Here is a 24,292-nt window from a genome sequence, read left to right as displayed (position 1 = left end):
GGTTTAGCTCTGGTTAAACCTGGAGTGACGCGATAGCTACAGCTGGCCGAGTGGAACTACCTCAGTTGAATTGCAAAGTCAGTCTTTCGCCGCCTCCCATTCGCTGGGCATACCTTCATCTTTGTCCCACTTGACACGGAGCATGCGCACAGCTGTTACAGCTCGGTTTTGTAGGTGCTCCGCGCCGCGCCGGCAGCAGCAGCTGCTCTGCACCACGTGACCAACCGTGGCACGTGACCAGCCACGGCGCCACGCCGCCGGCAGCTTCTCCGCATCACGTGACCTGTCACGTGACCGTGGTGGCGCCGCCACTGTGACGTGCCGCCACCCCGCTGAAGAATCAAAATGCTACCGTAATGTAGCTATCGCTGCAATAAAATGACGGAATATTCCCGGACTCCAGACACAAAAAACGCGCCTCTTTCTGCACTCTCCTAGGCGCCAAAAAGACTTTTCCAACCGCGCAGGCCACGTTTGCGGGGCTAGTGTTCTCTGGTGCAGATTCTGCTGAGAGCGAAACACAAGAATCCCGTCGAATAACTTTCGCTGTAGTAGCGTTTTCTTCTGCGAGGCATATTACGGAACGGCATAAAATTGCGTGCTATTGCGTCACCTCCGCGCTAGGATATTTTATGGTTTGCTGAACTCATGATTACCTCGATCCCTACTAATGCATCTCGCTTGACCTGCAAGTGGATGGTGTGTGTTCTGCGCCCGCCACCGTCGTACTGATATTTTCATGCACGCGTATCTTATCGCCTCATGGCGCTCATTATCCCCAACGTGTGCTGCTTTCAATTATGAAAATAGCCAGGAGGGAAGGAAGGGAGGTAGTTCTTTCTGATTGGAAAAGCCGAACTCAGTGACTAAAACAGCAAATTGTAAAATATCCACCGCTTTCAATATTCTCCGCGGGCCAGGATATGATGAAATTTTCTTAAAGAAAGGATGTCAGCTGCTTCAATAAAACAAAAAAGGACGCTTCAATAACTCAGATTCTAATGCATCGAATGAAAGATGGGTTAACTATGTTTTTAGTGACCTTTCTTCTCCGCGTTAAGCTTTAAAAACGCTGCATTTTCACAGGACACTGCATTTTTTGTAGCAGGAAAGAAGTGTCCCATGCACCTCGTGTTCTACGTTCGCTGCCTTTGAATGTCAACTCGCATGCTATTTATTTTATAGCTCCTGGATGCGAAGTGCTAAGCTTCACTAGCGCTGCTTTTGTCCTAGTTTAAAGCTTTTTTGTTTCCTGCCTTACCTTTCAGTTACTGGAAGTTTCAAGCTTATACAAGGTCGCACCTGCACTACACAAACCTGCCTCTAAGCTTTGTATCTCTTTTCCTTCAAGCTCAATTCTCCCTTGCTACTAATCACTTTTGGCATGGACAAACATATTTTGTGTTGTGCGTGCGTGCGCGTTATTTTACCGCCCGTTTTAAAACACACTCCTTCATTTAGCTCCGGTAAGGATAGATCTCTACAAATTTTTCGATTTTTTTTCTAAAATTTATAAATCAACAGTAACAGAACAGTGACAGAAAGAAGGATCTCCCTTTTGGTTTACGCTGTTTTAACGCATGTAGCGTGGCACTTCATCTTTTTTCAGAATATATGGAAATTACTCCCATTTATGTGAGTAACTGAGGAAGACATGGGCAAATGTGGACAGCGAACGACGAAGATATTGATGTTTCCGCAGAGCAGTTAATTTTTGTCGCACAACTGCGCGACGTCGGACAAATGAGTGAGTGTTTAGCAATGCGCACAGCTGACGAGCGGAAATACAATGCGACATTCTCATTTATTTCTGCTGGCTTAAACTTGTAATAGAGTAGTAGCAAGCATTTTGAAAGATACAGCCTTAAGAGGTTATGTTCGTAGCAGCGAGTATCGATGTACAGGAATCAAGATTGTGTTGTTCCCCGATGAAGACTCTGCACCACACGATTTTCCTTTTCTGATGTTCCCCGCTTCCCGATAAATAATTGCTGGGGTAAATCAAGTGCGAGAGTCCTTCGGCCCAGCCACAGCGCCTTTCCTCCCGCCTTTCCGCACCCGCAATCCCAGAAGCCATAAATTCTCCTTTGACAGTTCCGATTAGGATCTTGCAGTCACTGGCAGCTAAACGCGCCAGTAAAACTTTGCAGCACTGGGAAAGTTTGGCTTCATGTTATTAAATCACGCTGGCTTTACCGATATGTTTTTTTGCAGGGCAGGACGCATGAATAGTGATCCCATTCTACACCTTGTCGTCAACGCTGCATAGTGTGCCGACGCCTGCCAGGCATACATAAGCCGTTATGAAGTATGATCACATTCGCAAGAAAAATCGTGCAGATGCCTTCAGTCTGGCCTGCACACAGCTACACGGTTTCACTGAACTTGACAGGATATAGAGTGGACGCTTGGTGCCCCCAGACAGCGCGCTAGTAAACTTACGTGGCACATTATTTATCTTCCGGCTTCTAGTCTTGCGTAGTTAAAAAAAGCCGACTCACTTAACGGTACTTCGTGCCTGTTAGCTGCGTAGGCTGCATTTGTCAAAGAAATTGCCTGAATTTCCTCGGTAGCATAGAGGGTCTCTGGGCAGAGTTGCATGTAAAACAAAAGATACAGCGTGATGCTGCTGCTGTCCGCGTAGTGGCTCGCAAGTTTCCTCTGATCGCGGTGTCTGCGTGTTCTGGTTTGTTACTTAACAACAAATGAGAAAAACCAACTTTTCTCTAGAAAGGCATCTTTCCTGCTTGCTTTGACTCACGCTTGGCGCAACGAAAAACTGGCAAGGATAATGACTTCCAACAATGTCTTTCAGAAATTACTGCGTTGTCTTCACACAGCGTTTAGTGCATAAAACCTATCGCGCGATTATGTAGTGCTTACACCTGCGCATTCTGCCTTTCAAATAACGCAGTTATGTGCTGATAAAAAAGCATGCGCTGCGCGTTTTATTACCACCCAGTCAGCGTTTCTTAATCAATCGTAATAGAATTGTAGGCGCCCATTTTTCATGTATTTTCCTCTTGATGCATAAACTTTTTGTTCTCTTCATGATTTCTACCCGACCGCGGCGGCCGCGTTTCGATGGAGGCGAAACGCAAAAGGCGTTCGTGTACTGTGCGATGTCAGTGCACGCTAAAAAACCCCAGGTGGACGAAATTATTCCAGAGCTCTCCACTACGGCACTTCTTTCTCTCCTTCTTTCACTCCCATCTTCCTCTCTTCCCTCACGATGTGGTTGAGGTGTCTACCGAGAAGTGTGACAGTTACTGCGCCTTTCGTTTACTAAAAAAAATCTATAGACTGTTTTATAGCTGGAATTATCGCGTTCTCATTCGTAGCGGTATTTGCATGTTATGACTAAATTAACGTCAGAAACCGAGCGTGTCATTTTCTACTTAATGAACACGTAACATTCACAGGGATACTTTATCATCGCCATCGTTATCACTAAAGTCACCACGAGCACCATTAAGTGAGCTACTTTACTGCGGGAAAAATGGGTTTCTCTCGACTCTTTTCAGCATTCTTTGTTGTGTATCAGCCGTGGACTGCCTACTAAGCTAATTCCTCTGCTCATCCTGGTAAGCCTTGATTATGTATCGCTTCTCTAGCGAAAAGACGGGGCATCATTTGGTATTGTTCACAGTAAATCTATCACTTTACTGCGGGCCTTCCGTTTTCGTGTTTTATTTTTACGGGGAATGCCGGGGGCTGCAATGTAGCGATATTTCTTGAAATTAAATTTGGGTACTCATTGGGTTATCATGTAACACGTTCCATATTTCTGGTTTTGTGTGGTCACATTTTGCAGCAGATTACAACTAACTGTAATCGTTCGTTCGATCCCTTTTTTTTTTTTGCGTAGTATCGTGCAAGACAAATTGAAATGGCATGTAGCAGTGAAAGCTATTACCAAATCTGAAATTTCTTTTTTTCCCCATTTCTAACCGTAATTGCCGCAAATTCATTATCATTTGATGCGTAGTACATCATTGTCTAAGAGGTTCCTTCCTGGTTTAGTTTGTACATTACTAAAACATTATTTCAAAAGCCTAGCTTTGCTTTCAAATGGCGAAGAGCCTTGCAGGAGGACGTCGTTAACGTGGAAAGCGCTTAGTGCATTGATGTCCGCAAGATGTCTGGTCAATACCCGGTCTTGTTAGAAGGCTTACTTCCTTATAGAAGAGGGGTTCTTTGCGATTTTTGAAAAATCTTCTTTGGGTACAAGAATCTGGTAAAATCTAGGTTTTAGTCAAAAACAAAGGACCCTATGAATATTGTACTTGGCTTTTTTTTATTTGATTCGGGCTGCTGCTTTCCTGTATCTGAAAATTGCGTTTTTTTTCTGCCTTTTCTGCTAACTGAACTGAAGTCTCATTAATGCAGCTTGCAGCTGGCACGAGTGACCGGAGAAGCACCAAGCTTGGAGCATCCAATAAAATAATGTGCGGGTTTTAACGAAAGTTACGTATAGTGAGGTTAGTTGCATCAATGCCAGTGTGTTGTGTGCTTTCAGGCCATTAATGAGCTAAAGTCGGAAGTTTGTCATTCACGCTGAGATGCCCTGTACCTTAAAGACTCAATACCGTTGTTGGTCCCCTATACCGACCACTGCCTTTATGGACGACATAGCTATAAGCCTTTATAGATTTATAGCAATGGGGCCGTTCACACAACCGTAATCGCCGCGTAAATGACGGTTCCACCGGAACTCAGAGTCCCTTGTATCCCTTTCCTCTCATTTTTTCTTTTTCATTCTTTGAGCCTCTCCAAAGGGCCAGTCTCCAAACCTCAGGGACGCATTTCCAGAAATGCTTTGAGCTAATTTCTTTCTCGGATCATCCAGCTCCGTAGAACATGAATAACGAAATCGATCTTAAACAAGTGCTCGAGCACAAGTTGGGCTAGCTTGGTGTCCTTCTGGACGCCGGCGCCTCGAGATTACCCGTACTCTTAGTTTAGTTTGCTCTAGGGTCTCTACTGCTCTGTTTCCCCGCACGACGTCACGTAGTGGAGCATGTTTTCTGTGCCACGTCTTGTCTAACTTTAACCCGGCCGACAAGCTACGAACGCTTGTCACTTTTCATGTTTATCTAGTTTCCTAAGTTATATATCAGTTCTACGAGGACCGACTTCAGGAAACGGGAATGTAAATTTCATTTCTAAAATCGATGTTGGGATGGGAGGGCTTTGAAGTCGGCCTGGAGCTTACCGCCGACGTCATTTTGCAGTTTTCTCTTAAATGCTTATTTTCTTTCGGTGTCGGAGGCAGGAACTGATCTCGTCAGCGAAAGTGCACATGTCAAGGGGCATGTGCCTACCCTTGGGAGCTGCGTATGCCTGCGTCTTTATTTTGTATGTATGCATCAGTCTCTATGTATCTAAGTGTCGTGTACATGTGTTCCTTAATGTTGTCCTAACCCTTTCATCTGTATGCATGTCTGTGTGTTCGAGCGTGCGCCATTTCACAAGCCACACGCGGCATTGTGGAAAGTACCCTTGGCGTCATATATTGGCAGAAGCAAAGTAGATGGCTGTTTTCGAATTTTGGAGACAGTTCGACACAATCTGAGTTCGAAAAGTCGTCCGAAAAGCCTCTTACACCCATAACACTCATCTGATTTTGGCGACGAGAAGCTGACGCTAGTCCTAGCCTAGGCAGCACTACACTGAATAAGCAGTGGCGACCATTATGCGGACAAGAGAAAGCTCGCATGATAACATATTTGTGGCGTAGCTTTTGCTGCAAACAACAAAAGGTGTTATTTGATAACTCGAATAAACGTAGAAAACGTCAACGTTCCAGCAGATACACTGTTTACTGCACGCGTCAAGATAAAGGAAAGGCATCTTTTGAATGTAGAGTCCCAGTTTCAAGAAGTAATTTATATATATATATATATATATATATATATATATATATATATATATATATATATATATATCAAAGTGCATCACGTGAACTACAGATTACTTTGGCGCTTCCGGCTATCTCGCTGTTGTGGCAGTTTTCTCGGCTTTGTTCTTCGCATTCCGAGTAATCACAAATATTCTTTCTCCGCACGGGGATCATCTGACTATATAAAGTTTAATAAAACATCTATAAACACGGCTATGAACTTCAAGCCTCGTAAAGTGCAAGCAATGTCGTTCGCCGGTTTTGTGGTCGGAGGTGGATCTGGCGAATGATAAGGAGGCAAAACAAATCATCAGGAATTGAACAGTCACGAAAAGCGGCCCCTAATAACTTCAACACCGCACGCATTTGCTTTTGGCTGACCAGCATAACCTATCCCGTGAGCAGCGCCACTGAGCTCTAATTACACACAGAGCTCGAAATTACTTCGTCATTCGTGTGTAATATGCGAGTGACGGCCGACGTTATATGCCTTCGTGTTGCCGACAGCTTTACTGCATGGTTGCTAAGGACGAGTAGGAAGATTCTTGCTAGCAAGAAAACGGCTGACATAAGCTTTGCGAACGGCCCTGGCTCAGCAGAAGCCGCGTGCTCATAAGCAGGTGCGATGCCATTCACGGTTGACGACTCTTCGTGCTGACAGCGGCACCCAAAGTTCCGAGCGCCGACTTCGACGCGGTAACCCTGCCCGTTGGCTCATCTGTCCGCTCGAAGGCGAGTGATCCGTTTGGCAAAGCGACGATATTGGCCGGTATCAATAACAGCGCCCATCCCCCAAAATCTGGCTCTCTTCCCCACTGCACCTTCCATCATCGCACGGTTTCATTACACGCGCTGTAGCAGTCTGGCCTCGAAGGGAGTCGAGAGATTCAAATTGCAGACACGGCAATTCGCCAAGATAGAAAATAACCAAATATATATGAAACCTGACATTTGTTATCATAGAATCAAATAAGCGTCATCCAACGGACAGCGTTTGCAGTTCGTCATGTTTAAAAATTTAACAAAGAAATCAATTTTTCCGGCCATTTGTAAGGTTTAACAAAGAAAAAATATACGATGGTTGGCAATGCTCAAAGGCGCACTTGAAAGCAATAAACGAAGGAACAGTATGACTGGTGGGGGATTAAGAGTTTTCTCCTAATCTTCTCTTGGTTTTCAGATTTGTTTATTGAAACGAGCAAATCGAAACAATGTCTGCCATTGTGAAGAGGCTCTCCTCACTACGCACCCTCCAACTTTAAATCCTGCCGATAACAAGAACCTGATCCGAAATAAAAATTACCTTTGTCTTGATGTAATATATCCCACTGCCTCGAAACTTCTAAATGACTACATTGTAAAAACATATAAACTGAACTCACGCAGCCGAAAGCCGTGCGAGCCAGCGGAAGATTTTGTTGCAACTTTTCTGTTAGCAAAAGAAGACTTCCCAGTTTCTTCTCTGCAAAAACAATCATCCCCTGCCTCCTCAGGTTATTTGCGTGCCGCTACCAGGTCCTAAAAGTTTGTCGACTAGAGGGCGTTAGGGCTTCAACTTTCGTCGTTGTGGTGTCTCAGAAAACGACGCGAGGTTGCAAAGATACACATCAAGCGTAAACGAAACTTCCAGTGTGGATATTGCACTCGGTCGCTGTTTACCGAGAGTCCCGGATTGAAGCGCGAGAGGTGGCAGATGAAAAAAAGGCAAAAAGTTGTAAAACGAATCTCCTTCATTTCCACCCAATTCGCAGAGCAGAAGCGATTGCTTCCGTGAAAAATTGACCGTCTTCTCTGCTCCGACGACAATTCTAGCTCATAGTGGAAGCAATAAAAGGGAGAACAAAAAGTAAGTTGATATAAAATGAAGTATATATTTGTGCGCTGGCATTTATATTTTCTGGGAGGCGAAACCGGGATCTGCAGAATTTCTCATCTTATTTTCTCGCACGTTTCATCCTTCGCTCTGGGGAGCACTTATAGTTCTATGTACAAACGTTAGCGCAAAATAAGAGACAATCACAATAAAGGTGGACAAGACAACGCGCTTTACTTGCGAAGAAGGTGAAGAAATACTTAGAAAAGGGCCCACAGCTGTGGGCCCACAGAAAAGGGTCCACCTTTCTTGTTATTGTCTCTTATTTTGCGCTAACGTGTGTACATAGAACTATGCACCAACTAGCCCAGCAACAAGTGTTACTTGAGCACTTATAGATCCAGATTTATATAATTTCACATCCAGCTGCAAGTGTCCTTGTACTGTTTGAGAACAGATTGCTTCTTTCAAGACAGCAGTGCTGCGAACGAGATGACCGAATGAACTAGTGTGTTTTTGATATTATCCGCTCTGTGTTGCATATGCATGTCTGCTGGTACCCCGCCTCATGCTTAATCGTTATGAGCTCAATCACTGAACCTTGCTGCGTGTCTAATGCTTAGTTGCGTTTAGTGGGAATGGAATTGAAAATAGAGCTCGGAGGCGGCGAGTTAGGAAAGAATTCGGTAAAGTAGCAGCTTCGGCTTTTTGATGAGAAAATATATAAGAAGTCACAGCTTTGCGATTCACTCCACTCTCCCCTGTTGACTTCTTCACTGCGGGGACTCATGATAAAAAGTTTCCTACCATGTAGTGCAATGAAAATTATAAGCCTTACCAGCTTCTGTACAAAGTTTCTGCAAAAGGTATGATCATATTCTTTATTCAAACAATTTCTTTTGTGCAGAATACTGACAGGTAAATTGAAAAAATTCTTTTTTATCATTTTGAACCGTCGAAAACACGAGTGTAATTGTGTTTAGTGCATTTGTTAGCTGTGCGGTGAATAGCCGTGATAAAAAAAAAAAAACACGACATCATCAAAATACTCCGCCTCGGTTCAGTTGTTTTTTTTCATCGTTAAATACTCTTCAAATATTTGTTCACTTAAATCGATTAAGAGGTTTCGCAGTGCCTTTGATGTAGTGTTAAAAGAAGTATAAATCTGCTCCTCGTATTGGTTTTAAGCCGCCAGCACTCTCATTTTGCTGTCTTTCTCTCTTTGTGGATAGAAGGGAAGCGGGTGTATTATTTGTTTAGCCAATATGGGCTGAGAGTGATTTCAAAAAGGGGCCAGAAGATTAACATTCATTATTCAAAGGTTCGAAATAATTTGTATGCGCTGTACAAACATTTTATGAGGAGGCGTGTTTCCGTAGCGCGGTTGCTTTTAGGAGCGTCATAGTGAGAAAGCGAGAATACCTCCTTCGCAGCAAAATATTTTTCATTTTTATTCTGTCGTAGCGATTTTTGAAAACGTTTAATAGAAGCATTTTCAGCGCTGCAGTGGCATCTTGAAAGCTCGAGTGGCTGCTTTCAAAGCGAAATGCGCTTGTCGTTTCTTTCCTTATGCTCAGTGTTCTAAGCTTCTTGTTCGATGTTTCCTCGACAGTTTTTTTTTTCTGGCATAGTGGTCGGTAAGACAATTTTTTTCGGAGCCCTGTGGTATAATGTATGGCTGTTTTTAGTAGGAGCGTGACAAATGCAAGGCGGGCACTGTGTCTTCGCTTCAGTCATGTCTGCGGCTTCGCTGAGCAGATTTTAAAAGAACGCAGTTGCTCGGCTGGCTTTCCTTAGTGAAGGGTAAAGTTTCTTCTTTTGGCTGTCTAGACAAGCGAAAGTGCCTAAGAGGAGAGATTGTGACAAAACATAAAACAGCGAGATGGCACAAAAGTAGATTGTTAAACAAAACACACCGGGGGAGTAATAAGACAGAAATGGCATTTCAGAAATTTTCGTTTCAGGAATGCGAAATGTCTTCGATGGCAACAAAGATTAACGCAACTCACCGCAGTGGTGACGTGGGCACTTCAGTTAACTTTAAAGCTCTTCTTTTTATCTCGAATTTAAGATAGATGTACAGGTTGTCAAGCAAGTGTGCCCGAAGGTTAACGCAGAGACGCTTCTTGAATAGTGTTATCCAAACATTTGTCTAAGGACCTCTTAGGCCAATTTTCGGTAGTCACTGCCAGGTAGCTTTCAAAGAGAAAGAGTGGCTTTTACACTCGTGTAATCACGTCAGAATAGAGAGAAAGTGCAATGCCCCATTTGCTTATGAAGACTGTGAAATTTGTGCAATACATAGAATTCGCATTTCGGAAACCTATTTGAAAGTTTAGAAGTGTATAAAACTTGTACAGTGCACTTTCTGATAAATGGTAACAACAGGCACAAGTCTAACAAAAAATATGGTGCGCCGCAATATTCTAAAATGCGTGAACTTTAGTGATGTCCCACAACTAAAAATCGTTAAATTTACTTTAACCGCAACCTGGATTATCACGGAACAGCGCCCACCAGAAAAGAAAAAAAGAAATCGAAGCTTGAAGGAAACCCATTATGCTTTCTCGCCTTCTAAACTAATCCGATCCGTGCTTGTGGAAGACCATTAACGAGAAGTTTGAGAAAGCAGCCGAAGAACTAAAATACAGAGTGCTGCAGCGCTAAACGCGTACTCTGCGAACGCTGCTTGTTATCGATTGCCAGTGCTGCAGACGACGCTGATTTATAATTAATTCCTATCAAATCAGGAATGCAAATCGTCCTAACTTATCAATCAAAAAGCAAGGCAGCGATATGCCCCCTCTGCGTCATAAGACAGCGCAAATAAGCGAGTGGTATACCCGAGAGAGGCATCTTACGGTCCGCGGCTAGCGTTGTAAACTCTATAAAACTATGACCATTTGGCCTTCTCATATAGATTTCCAAGTGCCCTCTAAGCGATTGCATTGTTTAAATCCCCTGCAAGGAAACGATACCACGAATGAGGCACCTTCCTTAGTATGTTTAGTTGACTGCTGTCCGTGGTGAGCTTGTTTGCAGAAATTTATTCGCAAGTTTTGTTGGAGTCTGTTTAGCGATACGCCTACGCAGAGCTCCTATTGCATGCGTGCTCACATAAGCAACATCTTTTGTGTTCACGTGTTCACTCGTGAATCTTAAGACTCTGATGGGAATGCTCTTCTGTGGTTTTCCTTATTGCCTTAACTTCGCTTAACTAAGGCCACCCAGCGTGAGGCAGACAACTTTATGGCAGGTCATCTGGCGCTACGACTTTCTAAGCACTTTGCCGGCGATCGTTGTCTTTTGAATGCGGGAGCTTACCACGCAAGTTCGGGTGGAGGGTTCTTGAACTTCCTATTCCCATCGGCGCTTTTTTTCGCCCTAAATTATGAAAGCCGCAGGTGCCGCTTCTCTCGTTAACAGAAAATAGAAATTTTTTTTTCGTCCAGACAGCGTTCTGTACTACGAACAGCTCCTAAAATAGAGTGTACATTACGCATATGATTTACATTAGCTCTTGGGAACGATTCTGTATGGTCGTTGGTCTACTTTCTGCACATTTTATGCGTACGAGCATCTGTCACATGATAATGGTTTAGCCGCCGCGGAGGTTCGGGGGTTAAGCTGCTAAGGTGCTGACCCGAAAGGCGCGGATTCTATCCCGGTCACAGCGGTCACATTCCTATGGAAGCGAAATAATAGATGGCCGCATACTGTGCGATGCCAGCGCACGGTAAAGAACCCCAGATGGTCAGAATTATCAGGAGCCCTCCACTACGACTTTTAAAACTCATAGCCTGAGTCGCTTTGGGACGTTAAACGCCATAAATCAAACCATACCTCGAGAATGTTTGTGTGAGGATAATGTAATGAACAAATTATTAGAGATCTTATTCATCGCCAGTAGTTGTCATGCAGAAATCGAAAAACAAAGATACCTTTGGCTGTGTGCATTTGTTTTGTTTTCCCCTCACTCAGTGTGAGATGCTTGTATGTTACCATATACATAATACCTCGCAGTTCACGCGACTTAGAAAGTTTGCGTCATGAACAAGCATGCCGTATTTACTCGAATAATGCGTGTGCTTTTTTGTAAAACGATGAGCTTGCTTATTTAGGAGCTATAATTATCAATCGTGCTAAAATTTGCGTTGTGGTCTATTAACGTTTCATTTTTTAATTCAATTGACTAAACGAATAGAAGCACACGTCTGTGGCTTAATTTAATGTAGTTTTATGTCGCATGCCCGTGTCCTCCGCACAAAATCGCGAGGCGAAGCCACACCAGACTGGCAACTTCTTGTGGTAATTCTCGTCATCTTTGTTTTTCACATTATCTCCCTATTTTATCGAATCGTGCGCCATATTTCTTCTTCCACTTGATGCGAATAAGGGACGTGCTGCGGGAAACATTTCGCATGCGTAGAAAAGATCACACTTGCTGGTATAAAATATAAGCAGATAACAGTGACTTTCTTTTACGAGGGCTACAGACTTTAGCGGGCATGCATAAGTGGCATCGGCTGCTTTAAGTACTGACGAACAGTCACTCGATCATAAGTGCAGTTAGAAATATGTGCTTCAATTCATGTAAATGTTGATCTCATCGACACTCAACGGTCAGACTTTCTACTGCTGCTCATTGGTGTGGGCGTTCAGTCCAAGCCGCGGGGCGTACATTTCGATGGAAAGGAAAAAGAAACGCCGGGTGTATGGCGTGATTTCGGTGGGCGTTAAAAAACTGCATCCAGACGAAATAAATCAGACACTCTCCACTACAATATATGCCTTGGGGTTATACGGTAAAAATTAACTATTTACGACGAGAATTTTTAGCCGATTTCAGCAATATATCCTGCGCAAGGCACATTTGTTGGCTGCTAAGAAGCAACGTTCGCATAACTAGTTTTCCTGTGAAAGGCAGCGTCTCGGCACTGCTTCCGTGACCAGAATGTCGGAACCATTCAGGGTTGGGAACCCGTTGAAATACCGCCGGGACGCCACGACGGCACGGGTCGAAACAACTTCGCTTGGGGCATACGCGCTCTTGTCTATTCCACTGAGCCAGGGCGGCGATCGATTCTCTTCGAAGAGAGCAATGCTAGCGGGTTGTGGCGCTTCCTTTCCCGGCATGTGTACACGTGGGGCGAGCAGTCGGCGCGCTCATATGTCGATACGTGGCAGCTCTTGTTCCGCACGGAAGAGCCCAACTTTCAGCGAGACGAGACTGCAGGCGTGCCTTCTCAGTAATATATGTATAGTAAGATTTATTGGCCCAATGCGCTTCAGTTAGGTAGAGCGGTTACTTGCTTGGCTGCTCGGCATTTCGGTTGGTGCATATGCACTTTCTAGAATTTAAAATAATCGACCCGTGGCCAATTTATAGGAGGAAAACGCAACACTTATTGTTTCGGCAAAAAAAAGTGAGCAAGCCTTTTTTTTTGAAAAAATCAGCACAAACAAAAAATAAGTGATGAGCTTCGTAAAATGCTACGGCCCGTGAGACTAAGCTACCGGAGCAACTTTTGTTCTATTCGTCATGCTCGTATGTTAGAGGTTTAATTTTTGCCTGGGATTTGTGATAACTCCTGGCCCCTATTTCAAAGATGTTTTCGTAAAGTAATAGTCGTAAAGACACTAAAACTGTCATCACATATTCAAGCTTTAACACCTCTTTTTGGGCTAGTTGGTGCATACTTGATTTAGAGAAAACCTAGCGCAAAAACATGCAACCACAAAGACAGAACAGACGAGACACAAGCGCTAACTCACAACTGGCTTTTTATTGAAGCAGGATGCAGTTTATATACGGTGAAGCTTCAAGGGGAGAGAAGGGGGACAAGGAGGAGAAGGTGAACAACGGGAACATCGCTTCGCAAAAAACAGGCAGGCAGCCAAAAAATCATACAAGAAAAAAAGAAAAAGTTACTTGATAACTGAATCTAAAAATTGATACTCTGAATCAAAAAGAGATAAAGAAGGGGTACTGATGCACCTACTGCCATATTTCTTGATGTAGAAAGCCTCCAGACTAACACGCGCCGTCTTATCTGTGCTCTTGCCAGGAATCTACGTCTCATTCAAAAGCGCCTCGCGCCCGTCGCAGCTCAATACGTGCGCAACCAAATGTGCGTACTTGTCTTTTAAGTCTGACAAATTTCGGGCATAGTCCCCCAAGCGCTCATTGATGCAGCGGCCAGTTTGACCAACATAAAACTTCCCACATGTTAAGGGGATAGCGTGGACCACTCCTACGGAACACTTGATAAACGGAGTGTCGTGCTTTATCTGGCAACCCCGCTTCCTAGAGCTGGCGATTCGGGGGCACAACTTTCCCAGCTTGTTGGGAGCCGAAAAAACGACACTCACGCCATACCTGTTGGCCACTTTCCTCAAGTTGTGCGAGGACTTGTGTAAATAAGGCACAACTAGCGGCTTTTGTGTCCTGTCACGATCTTCTCCTGACTTTCTTCGGTTTCCGTTTTTTAATTTTTTGGAGGTGGGTCTCGCAAACAGCAACCAACACAGAGCAGGGGAAACCAGCCGCCGAAAGTCGGCCCATCTGATTGTGAAAGCTGTCTTGCAACTGATCCGGGCACGATTTCTTGAGAGAAGACTCCAGGCAATGCGACGCTATAGCCCTTTTAACAATCTTGGAGTGCCTAGAGTCATAAGGCAAAAGATCTTTTTTTGCACGCCGGTAATAGCCCCAGCAAACGTGTCTTTCAAGGAATGTTAGTTTCAAAACTGAAACTTTTTTTGAAACTGTTTTTGAAACTAACATTCCTTGCAAGACACGTTTGCTGGGGCTATTACCCGCGTGCAAAAAAAGATCTTTTGCCTTATGACTCTAGGCACTCCAAGATTGTTAAAAGGGCTATAGCGTCGCATTGCCTGGAGTCTTCTCTCAAGAAATCGTGCCCGGATCAGTTGCAAGACAACTTTCACAATCAGATGGGCCGACTTTCGGCGGCTGGGTTCCCCTGCTCTGTGTTGGTTGCTGTTTGCGAGACCCACCTCCAAAAACTAAAACACGGAACCCGAAGAAAGTCCGGAGAAGATTGTGCCAGGACACAAAATCCGCTAGTTGTGCCTTATTTACACAAGTCCTCGCACAACTTGAGGAAAGTGGCCAACAGGTATGGCGTGAGTGTCGTTTTTTCGGCTCCCAACAAGCTGGGAAAGTTGTGCCCCCGAATCACCAGCTCTAGGAAGCGGGGTTGCCAGATAAAGCACGACACTCCGTTTATCAAGTGTTCCGTAGGAGTGGTCCACGCTATCCCCTTAACATGTGGGAAGTTTTATGTTGGTCAAACTGGCCGCTGCATCAGTGAGCGCTTGGGGGACCATGCCCGAAATTTGTCAGACTTAAAAGACAAGTACGCACATTTAGTTGCGCACGTATTGAGCTGCGACGGGTGCGAGGCGCTTTTGAATGAGACGAAGATTCTTGGCAAGAGCACAGATAAGACGGCGCGTGTTAGTCTGGAGGCTTTCTACATCAAGAAATATGGCAGTAGGTGCATCAGTACCCCTTCTTTATCTCTTTTTGATTCAGAGTATCAATTTTTAGATTCAGTTATCATGTAAGTTTCTCTTTTTCTTGTATGACTTTTTGGCTACCTGCCTGTTTTTTGCGAAGCGATGTTCCCTTTGCTCACCTTCTCCTCCTTGTCACCCTTCTCTCCCCTTGAAGCTTCACCGTATATAAACTGCATCCTGCTTCAATAAAAAGCCAGTTGTGAGTTAGCGCTTGTGTCTCGTCTGTTCTGTCTTTGTGGTTGCATGTTTTTGCGCTAGGTTTTCTCTAAATCAAATATTCAAGCTTACCATTTTAATCGTGCGCGAATATGCAATGACGGGCAAATCAGAACGCATGATGTCGACTGAGTTTAAATATGCACAACGTTTCATATTGTAGCCCATCGGAACGCATTAAGTATAGATAAGGAAAAATTTGCAGTCGTTACTACAAGCATTTCTGTGGCATTTTGCGACGTGAACTTGCCCTAACGGCAGCGTTTCTTTATAACCTCAGAATTTCCAGTAGTGCTGCATTTTCATCTGTCGCGGTGGTGCAGTGCTTCAGCTGGTGTAGAGCCGCTTCAGTGTGCCGAAATTTATAGTGTTTGACGACAGGAAACAATGTTGGTATGAAATGGCAGATAGAATTTTTTGTCAGTTTGCCGCAGTCGCCAAGGGAAGCGAATTCAAAGGAACCCCGTTTAAAGAGCTCCCAGCGTGCTCGGAACCAGACAACGAAACAACTGGCAATGAGGACGAAAGATGGAGTGAAATACAAAGACAACGCGTGGAAACCCCTGACAGGAGTAAAGCTGAAATCCAGAAGCTAGCACATATGTATGGGATACAGAAGTAAAATAAAAACAGAGCGCCAACACATTCGCCCAAAGTGGGAGGAGCTGCCAATGAGGGTTTCTCCTTTCAATAAATCAATAAATCAGAAAACTGAACGCCAAAAGTGTAAGGTTTGTAAAATCTAAAAGATTAAAACCCCGAAATGGAGCCTTAACTTGTCGCTCAGAATTTAAGGTAAGAGATTCGTTTTAGGGTGACAGACAGGCTTGTAGCTCATAACTGCCCTTTACTGTAGACAGTGGAAGCGCTGAAACACTTCCAGGCTCATCTCTCGGTGTGTTTTCAAAATCCGGTACTTCTAGAAAGTTCACTACAGATGCACTTGACACATTGCAAGGGTGAGGTTGCTCATGTCAACTTCAGTGAAGCATAAGGCTCACGAAGGCGTTCGGAGATGATTTTTTCAATTTGGCTTAAGTTCGATAAGGGGCCGGAAGAAATCTTTTGCTACAGCGTTTAGTACAGAGGTTGTCGGTTAGAACGGACAGTAATGCATTAACAGCTTGTCACGCCTGCTATACAATGAAGATACGCATTACTTGCAAATTCATATGCTAGGGTGGTTTAGACTTAATTCTTTGCTTTGGGCGTTGGAAATTTTATAGGTTTGACTGCTGAGTTTGTTTTCTGGAGTTTGAATTTTCAGTCTTTATCTTTTATTCATTGACAAGGAAAAGCTTGTCTACCACTTCTCGCCGCGTTGACATTTGTTCTTTCATTACATTTAACTTTTTCTTCGCCTCGTTCCTTCACTTGCTGCACTCCAGCGCAGTTAGAACATTAAGCATTAAAAGAATCTAGCCCCGCTTGAAAACTTCACGTTGTTGGAGTCATGATATTATTTAACCAGACACTATGCTATCGCTTCCTGGTTAATGAAGATGCTCTGCTGCGCTCGTTGTTGCCTGGTTGGGTCATCTGCCATTAATCGTTTATTAGGATGAAGTAGATAATGGGGACGGACGCCATGCTGGTCGGGGCAGAAACGCTCCCATGGTGCCACTTACTTTTAAAAACACGCTCAACACGCATACCGCACTGAGTGTCTGGCGCTGACACCGAGGACGACCAATGACTGTTTAAGAAGAGGCGTTCGATGCGCCTTGGGTGAGAAACCTGGGTTTCACAAGCCCCACTGATGGCAGCACCTGCCATCGCAGAGCAGTGACGCATCGCTTAAAAGCTGCACCACTGCTCCAAGAGTGGTATGACGACTCCCAAGGATCTACCAATGTACAGAGAACGACCCATTCCGCATGTATGGGCGTTAACAAATTTTCGCTATCCGAACAACTTCCATCCGTGAACAATGGATCCGAACACCGGAACCGAAGTGAAAACCGGAGTGCTAGCACACCTAACTCGCATTTGGCCTAACTACGCAAATCGACCGTGATTTTTCTGTGTCACTTTGAAGGCACTGCACGTTACGAAAGCCCCAGAGCCGCAGCTTGAGCCATGATATGCACGTGAAGACGCGCCCCGAAGCCTGCAGCATTTTCCTGTTTTAAAATAATGAGCTCTGTGTTATTTTATACAGTGCTTCACCTTATTTTTGCAACGTGCAGTTCAAGAAGTATCACTATATATGTTTTGTACTAAGCGGCAAAAAGCAACGCTACATGGAGCCGGGTTGGGGTGCTTTACCGAGACAACATTTAAGGTGGAGAATCGCGCAGTAGCAACGTATCGACATAGCATGGCTGATCCGGCTCAAAATGCAAGCTTCAGAAGTAGTGTGATGTGGCAGGTGCTTCGAAAGTTTTTCTTGTTCCCGTATTTACGCTATAAAACCGCACAAGCATGCGAAGGCAACAATTGATGTCTGCTGGCTGACTAAACTGTGATAAACTCTAAGGATCCGGCCAAACAAACATGCATAAACTGTGGTGGCGTTTCGGCACCATTTTAAACGGTAAAGCCAGCGAAATGAATAATATGCGCACGTCAGTAAACAAGATTATAAGCGAGTATTCTTGCGAATTCAAGCCTGCAAGAACTTGAGCCAGTGTGAGTCTCAGAGCAAGTGCACACTTTTACCATCACAGCGTAAAGAGGAGGCTGCATTCAAGCTGACGACGTCAGCATACAGCCGGTGGACGTCGTGAGTACTTAGGCGTCGAAACGAAGTTCTCTAAGCGGAAAGTGTTTTGCGGGATTTTTTTTTTTTACCGGGTGTATATTTTTGACTTCTCTGTCATTTTTTATTGTCTGCCCCTGTGGATATTGTAGCGTAGTCGCAGGTGTCAACGACTGAGCTCATTTTTTGGGTAGAATTTCCCATATCTGCGCACGCGTAGTACAACCCCATTCTCATGGTTACAACTACATGAAAAAGCATCTCTTCAAAGAACGCGTACTTTTTAGGACACTCCATGTTAATCACAAACCTTGTTGGGGGCGTTAGAGAGCACATATTTTTCGCGTTCCAGATAGCGTCCGCTCTTAAAACTGTAACGTTGCCTTCATTGACAAATTGTAAAGGAAAACAATGTGCTGAAAACATACGCCTTGTCCATTACTTACCGATGTATGCTATTGATGTCGAACTGAACTCGCCCTACAGTTGTAAGGGTTCATGAGGGAAAATGCTATCGACGTTTTGTTTTAAGCAGTAGTAATCCATGCGCTTTTATTTTTGCACATGATGATGTTCGCTCGGCAGAGAAATGCGCATTTTTGCTGAGAAAATTGTATTTTTAAATTGTACCCACACTATACAAACTCACGACGTCTACACCTTAAAGACTCCGCGACCAACATTTCGAAGTTGATGGCAGGGTAGCTTATCCTGAGGGATCAGCCTCAAAAACGTGCTCATGCACGAAGTTTACTTGCGAATATTGGCTGGTAATGGCGACACCTGTATTTAGTTTTTCGACATAAATATGTTATAAAAGGTTCTCTTTCAGCGCGGCGGGTGGTTTCTTTGTGAATAGAAAGCGGTTATCTATCAATGCAAACATTTAGTTTCGTGTTCAGAATGTCTTTGACCTAAATCGCGTGAATAAACGTTCGACATTCGAAGCGTGTGCATGCGCAGGTAGTATAGAAAGGTGAAAATGAGATATTGTGTTTGTCTTTCAGTAAAGTTGTCCGAGTGGGTTAGAAAACCTACGTAGTGTTTGCAAGCATTCCTTTTTGCACGGGAGTTATTTTTTTCGATTTCTTCGTTCGAGCAACAAGATTATTAGGGCTAACTCTTACCGAAGCCTTTTAATGCCCTCACAGTAACACGTGCTTTCCAATTAGAGATGCGTTAGTAGGACCGCATCCAAAAGTGTGTGGAAATTAAGCACACATATCAGGGCGTAGCTGATGAAAAGAATAATTTTCACCGCTAAGATGTGATGCGTTGGTTACCGAAAAATGGCTCTTCTGTCAGCTATTCGTTCACGAACCGTCTTTCTAACATGCGAAACTAGTGAAATTATTTTGAATGAATCTTCCTTCACCAGCAGGAAGGGACCTGTACAAGGATAGAACTAAAATTCCAAGTCGTCTGATACGAACAGCGGTAGCATTAATCGATTTCTGTACATGAAAATTCTTTTGTTGAAAGACTGTGAAATTTACTTAGCAAAACTACATTTAGGCCTACTACTACGGTGTGGGTTCGAATGAGAGCTTGTCGAATAATTCCATAGACTCTTTGCCTTCTTTGATTTCTTGCAGCTTCGAAGCTGTGAATTTGGAGCAGGGGGCTGATGAAAGTAATGAGAGTATATGAGATTGGAAAGTTTGCAAGGATAAGGTGGCCGCAGCTGGCGCAGGACACGGTTAGTTATAGGTATATGGGAGAGGGTTTTTGTCCTGCAGTGGACGTAAGTAGGCTGGTAATGATCATGATGACACGAATTGACACAACTAGCTAGCGAGTTAGTCAAGTGGCATAAGATGCTCATTGAACTTTGCAACTCGAAGAGAGTTTTTCTCCACAAAATATTTTGCCACACATCGCATGTACAAAGTATTTATTTTCAAACATTTTCGAAACATTTTCATTTCCATACTTTACAATAGCTCTCACATTGTTCCAATTTAGCGGGAAGGGATGAAGCAGTTTTTTTTTTGTACGAAGGTGTGCTTGTTTGTGTCCGGTCAAAGCTTTGCACATCGGAAGTGAATAATGCCAGGTTTCCTTCGCTCAAAAATACATCGTTGGATACATTTTTCTCCCGACCAGATATCAGAGGCTGATGTCCAATTGGGACACCTTTCAGCCTTCCGTTCCAGGTGTGTAGTTGACATGTGTCAATTTCGCGACGACCGGACAAACAGAAAGGTTGCCTTTCACCGAAAAGTGAGCACATCACTTGTGTTGTCACGGGTCTTTGCAGGCAGAAATGTTGCCAGGGGCTTGATGCACAGAAGCTAAAATACCTTGCTCTATTAAAAATAAAAATTGAAATCCCAGCGTTACGTCCTGGGGTTAAGGGTAGACGCTTTGACAGTCGCGTGCGACACTAGGAAGTCCAAACACTGAGACAATACCCCCGCTGAGGCAATTTCCCTTTTGAAGAGAACAGATTGGCCCTGAGACCGCTTAAAGATTAAAAAATACATGTGTTCTAGCTAAAAGCAAGAAAACCGACATAAAAAGTAAGGCGTGCATGTATTCCTATACACTGACAGCAATATTTTCGTGTTGTCTTTCAAGCCCATGATATCGAACCTTTCAAATGTGATGTGGGAATTTTTTCTTATGCATTCGGCAATGGCCTTGTCAAACGTATCATTCTATTTGGCCCAAAAATTTGATCAATTCTTTGTTTAGGGCTCAGGCGGCATTGTCGCGTAAACATCTTTTTCAGACAAAAGAACTGCTTATTTATAGTGCGACAAGAGAGGAAAGCAAACAAAAAAGAAAAGAGACTGCGGTAAAAATCTGAGCGAAATCAGAGCCTCCAACTAAAGCGAAATGTTGGGTCCAGCTGTGCCAAAAATCAACCCAGACTGAACATAAATTTCTATCAAGCGAGGTCTTCGCTGCCCAAGTGGCCACAAAACAACGACAACATACGGAGAGGCATTTAGGCTCTTGAGCCACAAAAAGAAAAGGGAAAACCAATCTCCCTGGAGCACAAACTGTTAAAAAAAAATCTGGCACTAGCGGGAACCCTACGGTTCATCTGTTGCTACTACCGAGCAATTACACATGGAACAGTACACGCGCGGGATTCGTTCAACCTCAGAATCAAGGTGTTCGAGGGGGAGAGGGGTGGCGAAGACAATGACCGATAATGAACTTTCCTACCCTCCGGCAGAATACAAGATTTCCAGCTTCGCATCCGCAGGCTTGACCGCCACGCTGTTCGATCTAACTTCCCAACGGCAGAAAAGGCTCGTTCTAAGGCCCCCCGGTCTTAACTTATTCGATCCCGATTTCGGGAGAGCAAGTGAAAGGTAAGTGAGGCTAAGGACAAGGAGAAGGTGTGGGCCTGTTTCTGTCACACACATGTGGAGCTGTGTTCCGATTTTTTTTTGCCTCTTGCATGTTTCCTTACCGTCTTTCTATTTCTATCACCATGTTTGCGTGGGACGAACCTTTCATTGCCGGCGGCCAATTTTTCTTCCGTCTCTTGCTGCGACCCCACGTTAACTCGCTATTCTTCGCTCCAGCCTTTTTCACGCAACTCTGACACTGAAGCTATTCATATTTCGCAATACTCTCGGCTCCCGGTGTTCCTTTCTCGCTTCCCACGTCATTGCTGCATTTCATGAGTCTCGTTCTTCTCTTCAAATTTCACGCTGGGAACCCAGCTAAATTTCGCGAAACTATTTCAATTTAAACTTTCCATACAAAAACTGAATGCCCTTGAGCCAGACGCTGGTTCTAACGAAATAAGATGCATGATTAAGAGCTATAGGTTGTATTTTATTCATTCCGGCAAGTCCGGACAGCGAATACTGTTTGCAATAGCAGTCGTCTATATATATATAGCAGACAAGGCAAATGAAATGAGGGGCTCGTTTGACAAACTTATTAAGGAAGCCAACAGTCACCGAAACCAAGGTGCATAGGGGAATGTTTTTTTTTAAATTTCTAATGCCAATCAATAGGTTTTTAAATAAAAATTACTTATAAACCAGCAGAAAAATGTTTTTTTCTATATATATATATATATATATATATATATATATATATATATATATATATATATATATATATATATATATATATATATATATATATATATATATATATATATATATATATAAGGAACGAGGAAATGTTTCCAGCTGAAGTTAGGAGAAAATACACGCTTTAGTTCGGTTTTTGTATTTGCTGCGCTTGCTGCATGTTGGACATTATCCGTTGTGCATACAGTTGGCGTTGGCGTTGGCGTGGTACGCGTCTGCCGAAGGCATAAGCTCTTACTCTCTGCTCAATATAATTAGAGAGCTTCAGCGCATCACAGACGTATTAGATAGCGTGTATACACGAATACCGGATTAGTGGATGCCTTTTCTGTACGCCCAGATGCATGTGGCGCCCTTCGCTGTTGCGTAGTTGCGCGTGCTCAGCGTCTGAGAAGACAGTCGTAGCGACGAAAATTCTTTTTTTTTTTTCGTGGGAAGACTAAACATGCCTTTCACTTGTTTTCAGTCGTGTTCCACAGCAGTAATGGTTACTCTTTGGAATATTTATTGGCTAGTCATCAGAGACAAGCCGACAAGCCAAAGAAACAGGCACAGCCCCTCGTTTAAAAGTGTAGCGAGGTACTATAAAATAGAAAATTTGTTTTTGAGTAAACTAAATGGCGCAGTAATTGTCTTACATCTCGGTGGACAGAAACCACACTCATCTAGTCAATAGGTGCACGTGGTTCCTGTGTTGTGACATACTACAAAAGCGACGGTTTCTACCCCAGTAAATCCCTTCTTTATAGCGCTCGTAAAAACAACGAGAAAATCTAAACATTGTCTAAATTAGATCATGCTGTACTAAGATATTGTACTGCGACACAGTCCTCATTCATCACTTCTTGTAGAGAAAGAGGGTAAAACGAAGCTAAAGCAAGCTTACCGGCTACGAACAGCTCTATGTGAGCCTCAGTGACTGTCGCTGGGGCGTAGGAAGTGACGCTGTCTCGGTACGTGACGTTGCACACGTAACTTCCGCTGTCTTCACGTTTGAGCCTGTTCAACAGGAGTGCCGGCGGGTCGCTGAGAAGTGAGAAGAACGCCCTGCCCGACCACGATGGTTGCTTCCAGTGGCTCCCGTCCACCAGTCCGGAAGCGGCTTCCAATGCACCGGTGGTAGAGGACAGGTTTGGCGCCTCTAATGCATAGACCTTTCTCATCTGTAAGTGGCGGGGTGGATCATCATGCAGGTTGGAACCACCGGCGGGGACATGGAACCAGACTGCCGATGCGGCCTGTCGCGACTCCATGTCGATGGGGCAGGGGAGCGACGTCTGCTCGCCTTCCAACGCGTTCAGGCGAATAGGGGCGATGACCTTGCCGTCGTCTGTAACAGAATGAAAGCCTGCACTCATTTCGATACTTTCTCATAGCCTCTCAAAATTGAGGAATAAAAATAAAATATGCTTGAAGGTGTCACTGCAGGCAACTGATGCATCCAGCTCTCCCTCAACATTCAACGCTTGATTTACGTTTGAGAGATATTAAAAATGAAAAATTAAGGCATACGAAAATCTAGACACAACTCAGCGCGATATACCCGACTCAGTCACATGCAAAAAAATTTCGTTATTGCGTTGTTAAATTGGTAGCTGGTTTGCAATAATTTCACACTGCAGCGCTTCACCAGTTGCTTCGTTTGCGTTTCGATCAAAAATAGGCATTTCTGAATTTTGGTTATACAAAGGCCATCAAATAAAGAAGTTAGCTATCAAGTTTGTACTGATCCCACCAATAGGAATGATAAAAATCAACTTTGTTGTAGTGACAGGGCCGGACCAGGAGTTGTTACGAGTCCTTGAAATCGTAGTGTTCAATAGGCAGCGCGACGGCAAAAAAAAAACACATCGCAGTTAATTTTTGCACTTTTTGCAAGCTGAGAACCTGATTAAGGAAGGCAACCGAAACCCATTCAAAACACAAGCATTGACGGCATAGTCATAACGTTGTTAGTTGTGAATTGCAGAGAAAATGAAACTGAGGCTGAGACATTTGTGAAGAGGCATCATTAGCAGTGAAGACTCCTCCACGGAAATAAGATATGGCCT

The 24,292-nt window shown here is 43.9% G+C and overlaps 1 protein-coding gene across 1 annotated transcript in view; it reads right to left on the bottom strand.

The window, feature by feature from the left end:
* The window catches only part of LOC144106948 (titin-like), a 39,755-nt gene extending 16,190 nt beyond the window's left edge, over positions 1–23,565 (bottom strand). Inside the window, exon 1 of the mRNA XM_077639910.1 lies at positions 23,128–23,565. Coding sequence (XP_077496036.1) covers positions 23,128–23,494 — 367 coding nt within the window. The 5' untranslated portion in view covers positions 23,495–23,565. The remainder of the gene's footprint in view (positions 1–23,127) is intronic.
* Positions 23,566–24,292: the final 727 nt, after the last annotated feature.

Source organism: Amblyomma americanum, chromosome 10, assembly GCF_052857255.1.
Source record: "Amblyomma americanum isolate KBUSLIRL-KWMA chromosome 10, ASM5285725v1, whole genome shotgun sequence".
Lineage (NCBI taxonomy): Eukaryota > Metazoa > Arthropoda > Arachnida > Ixodida > Ixodidae > Amblyomma > Amblyomma americanum.
Note: the sequence above shows the minus strand (reverse complement) of the source record. Positions and strands in the feature narration are given on the sequence as shown.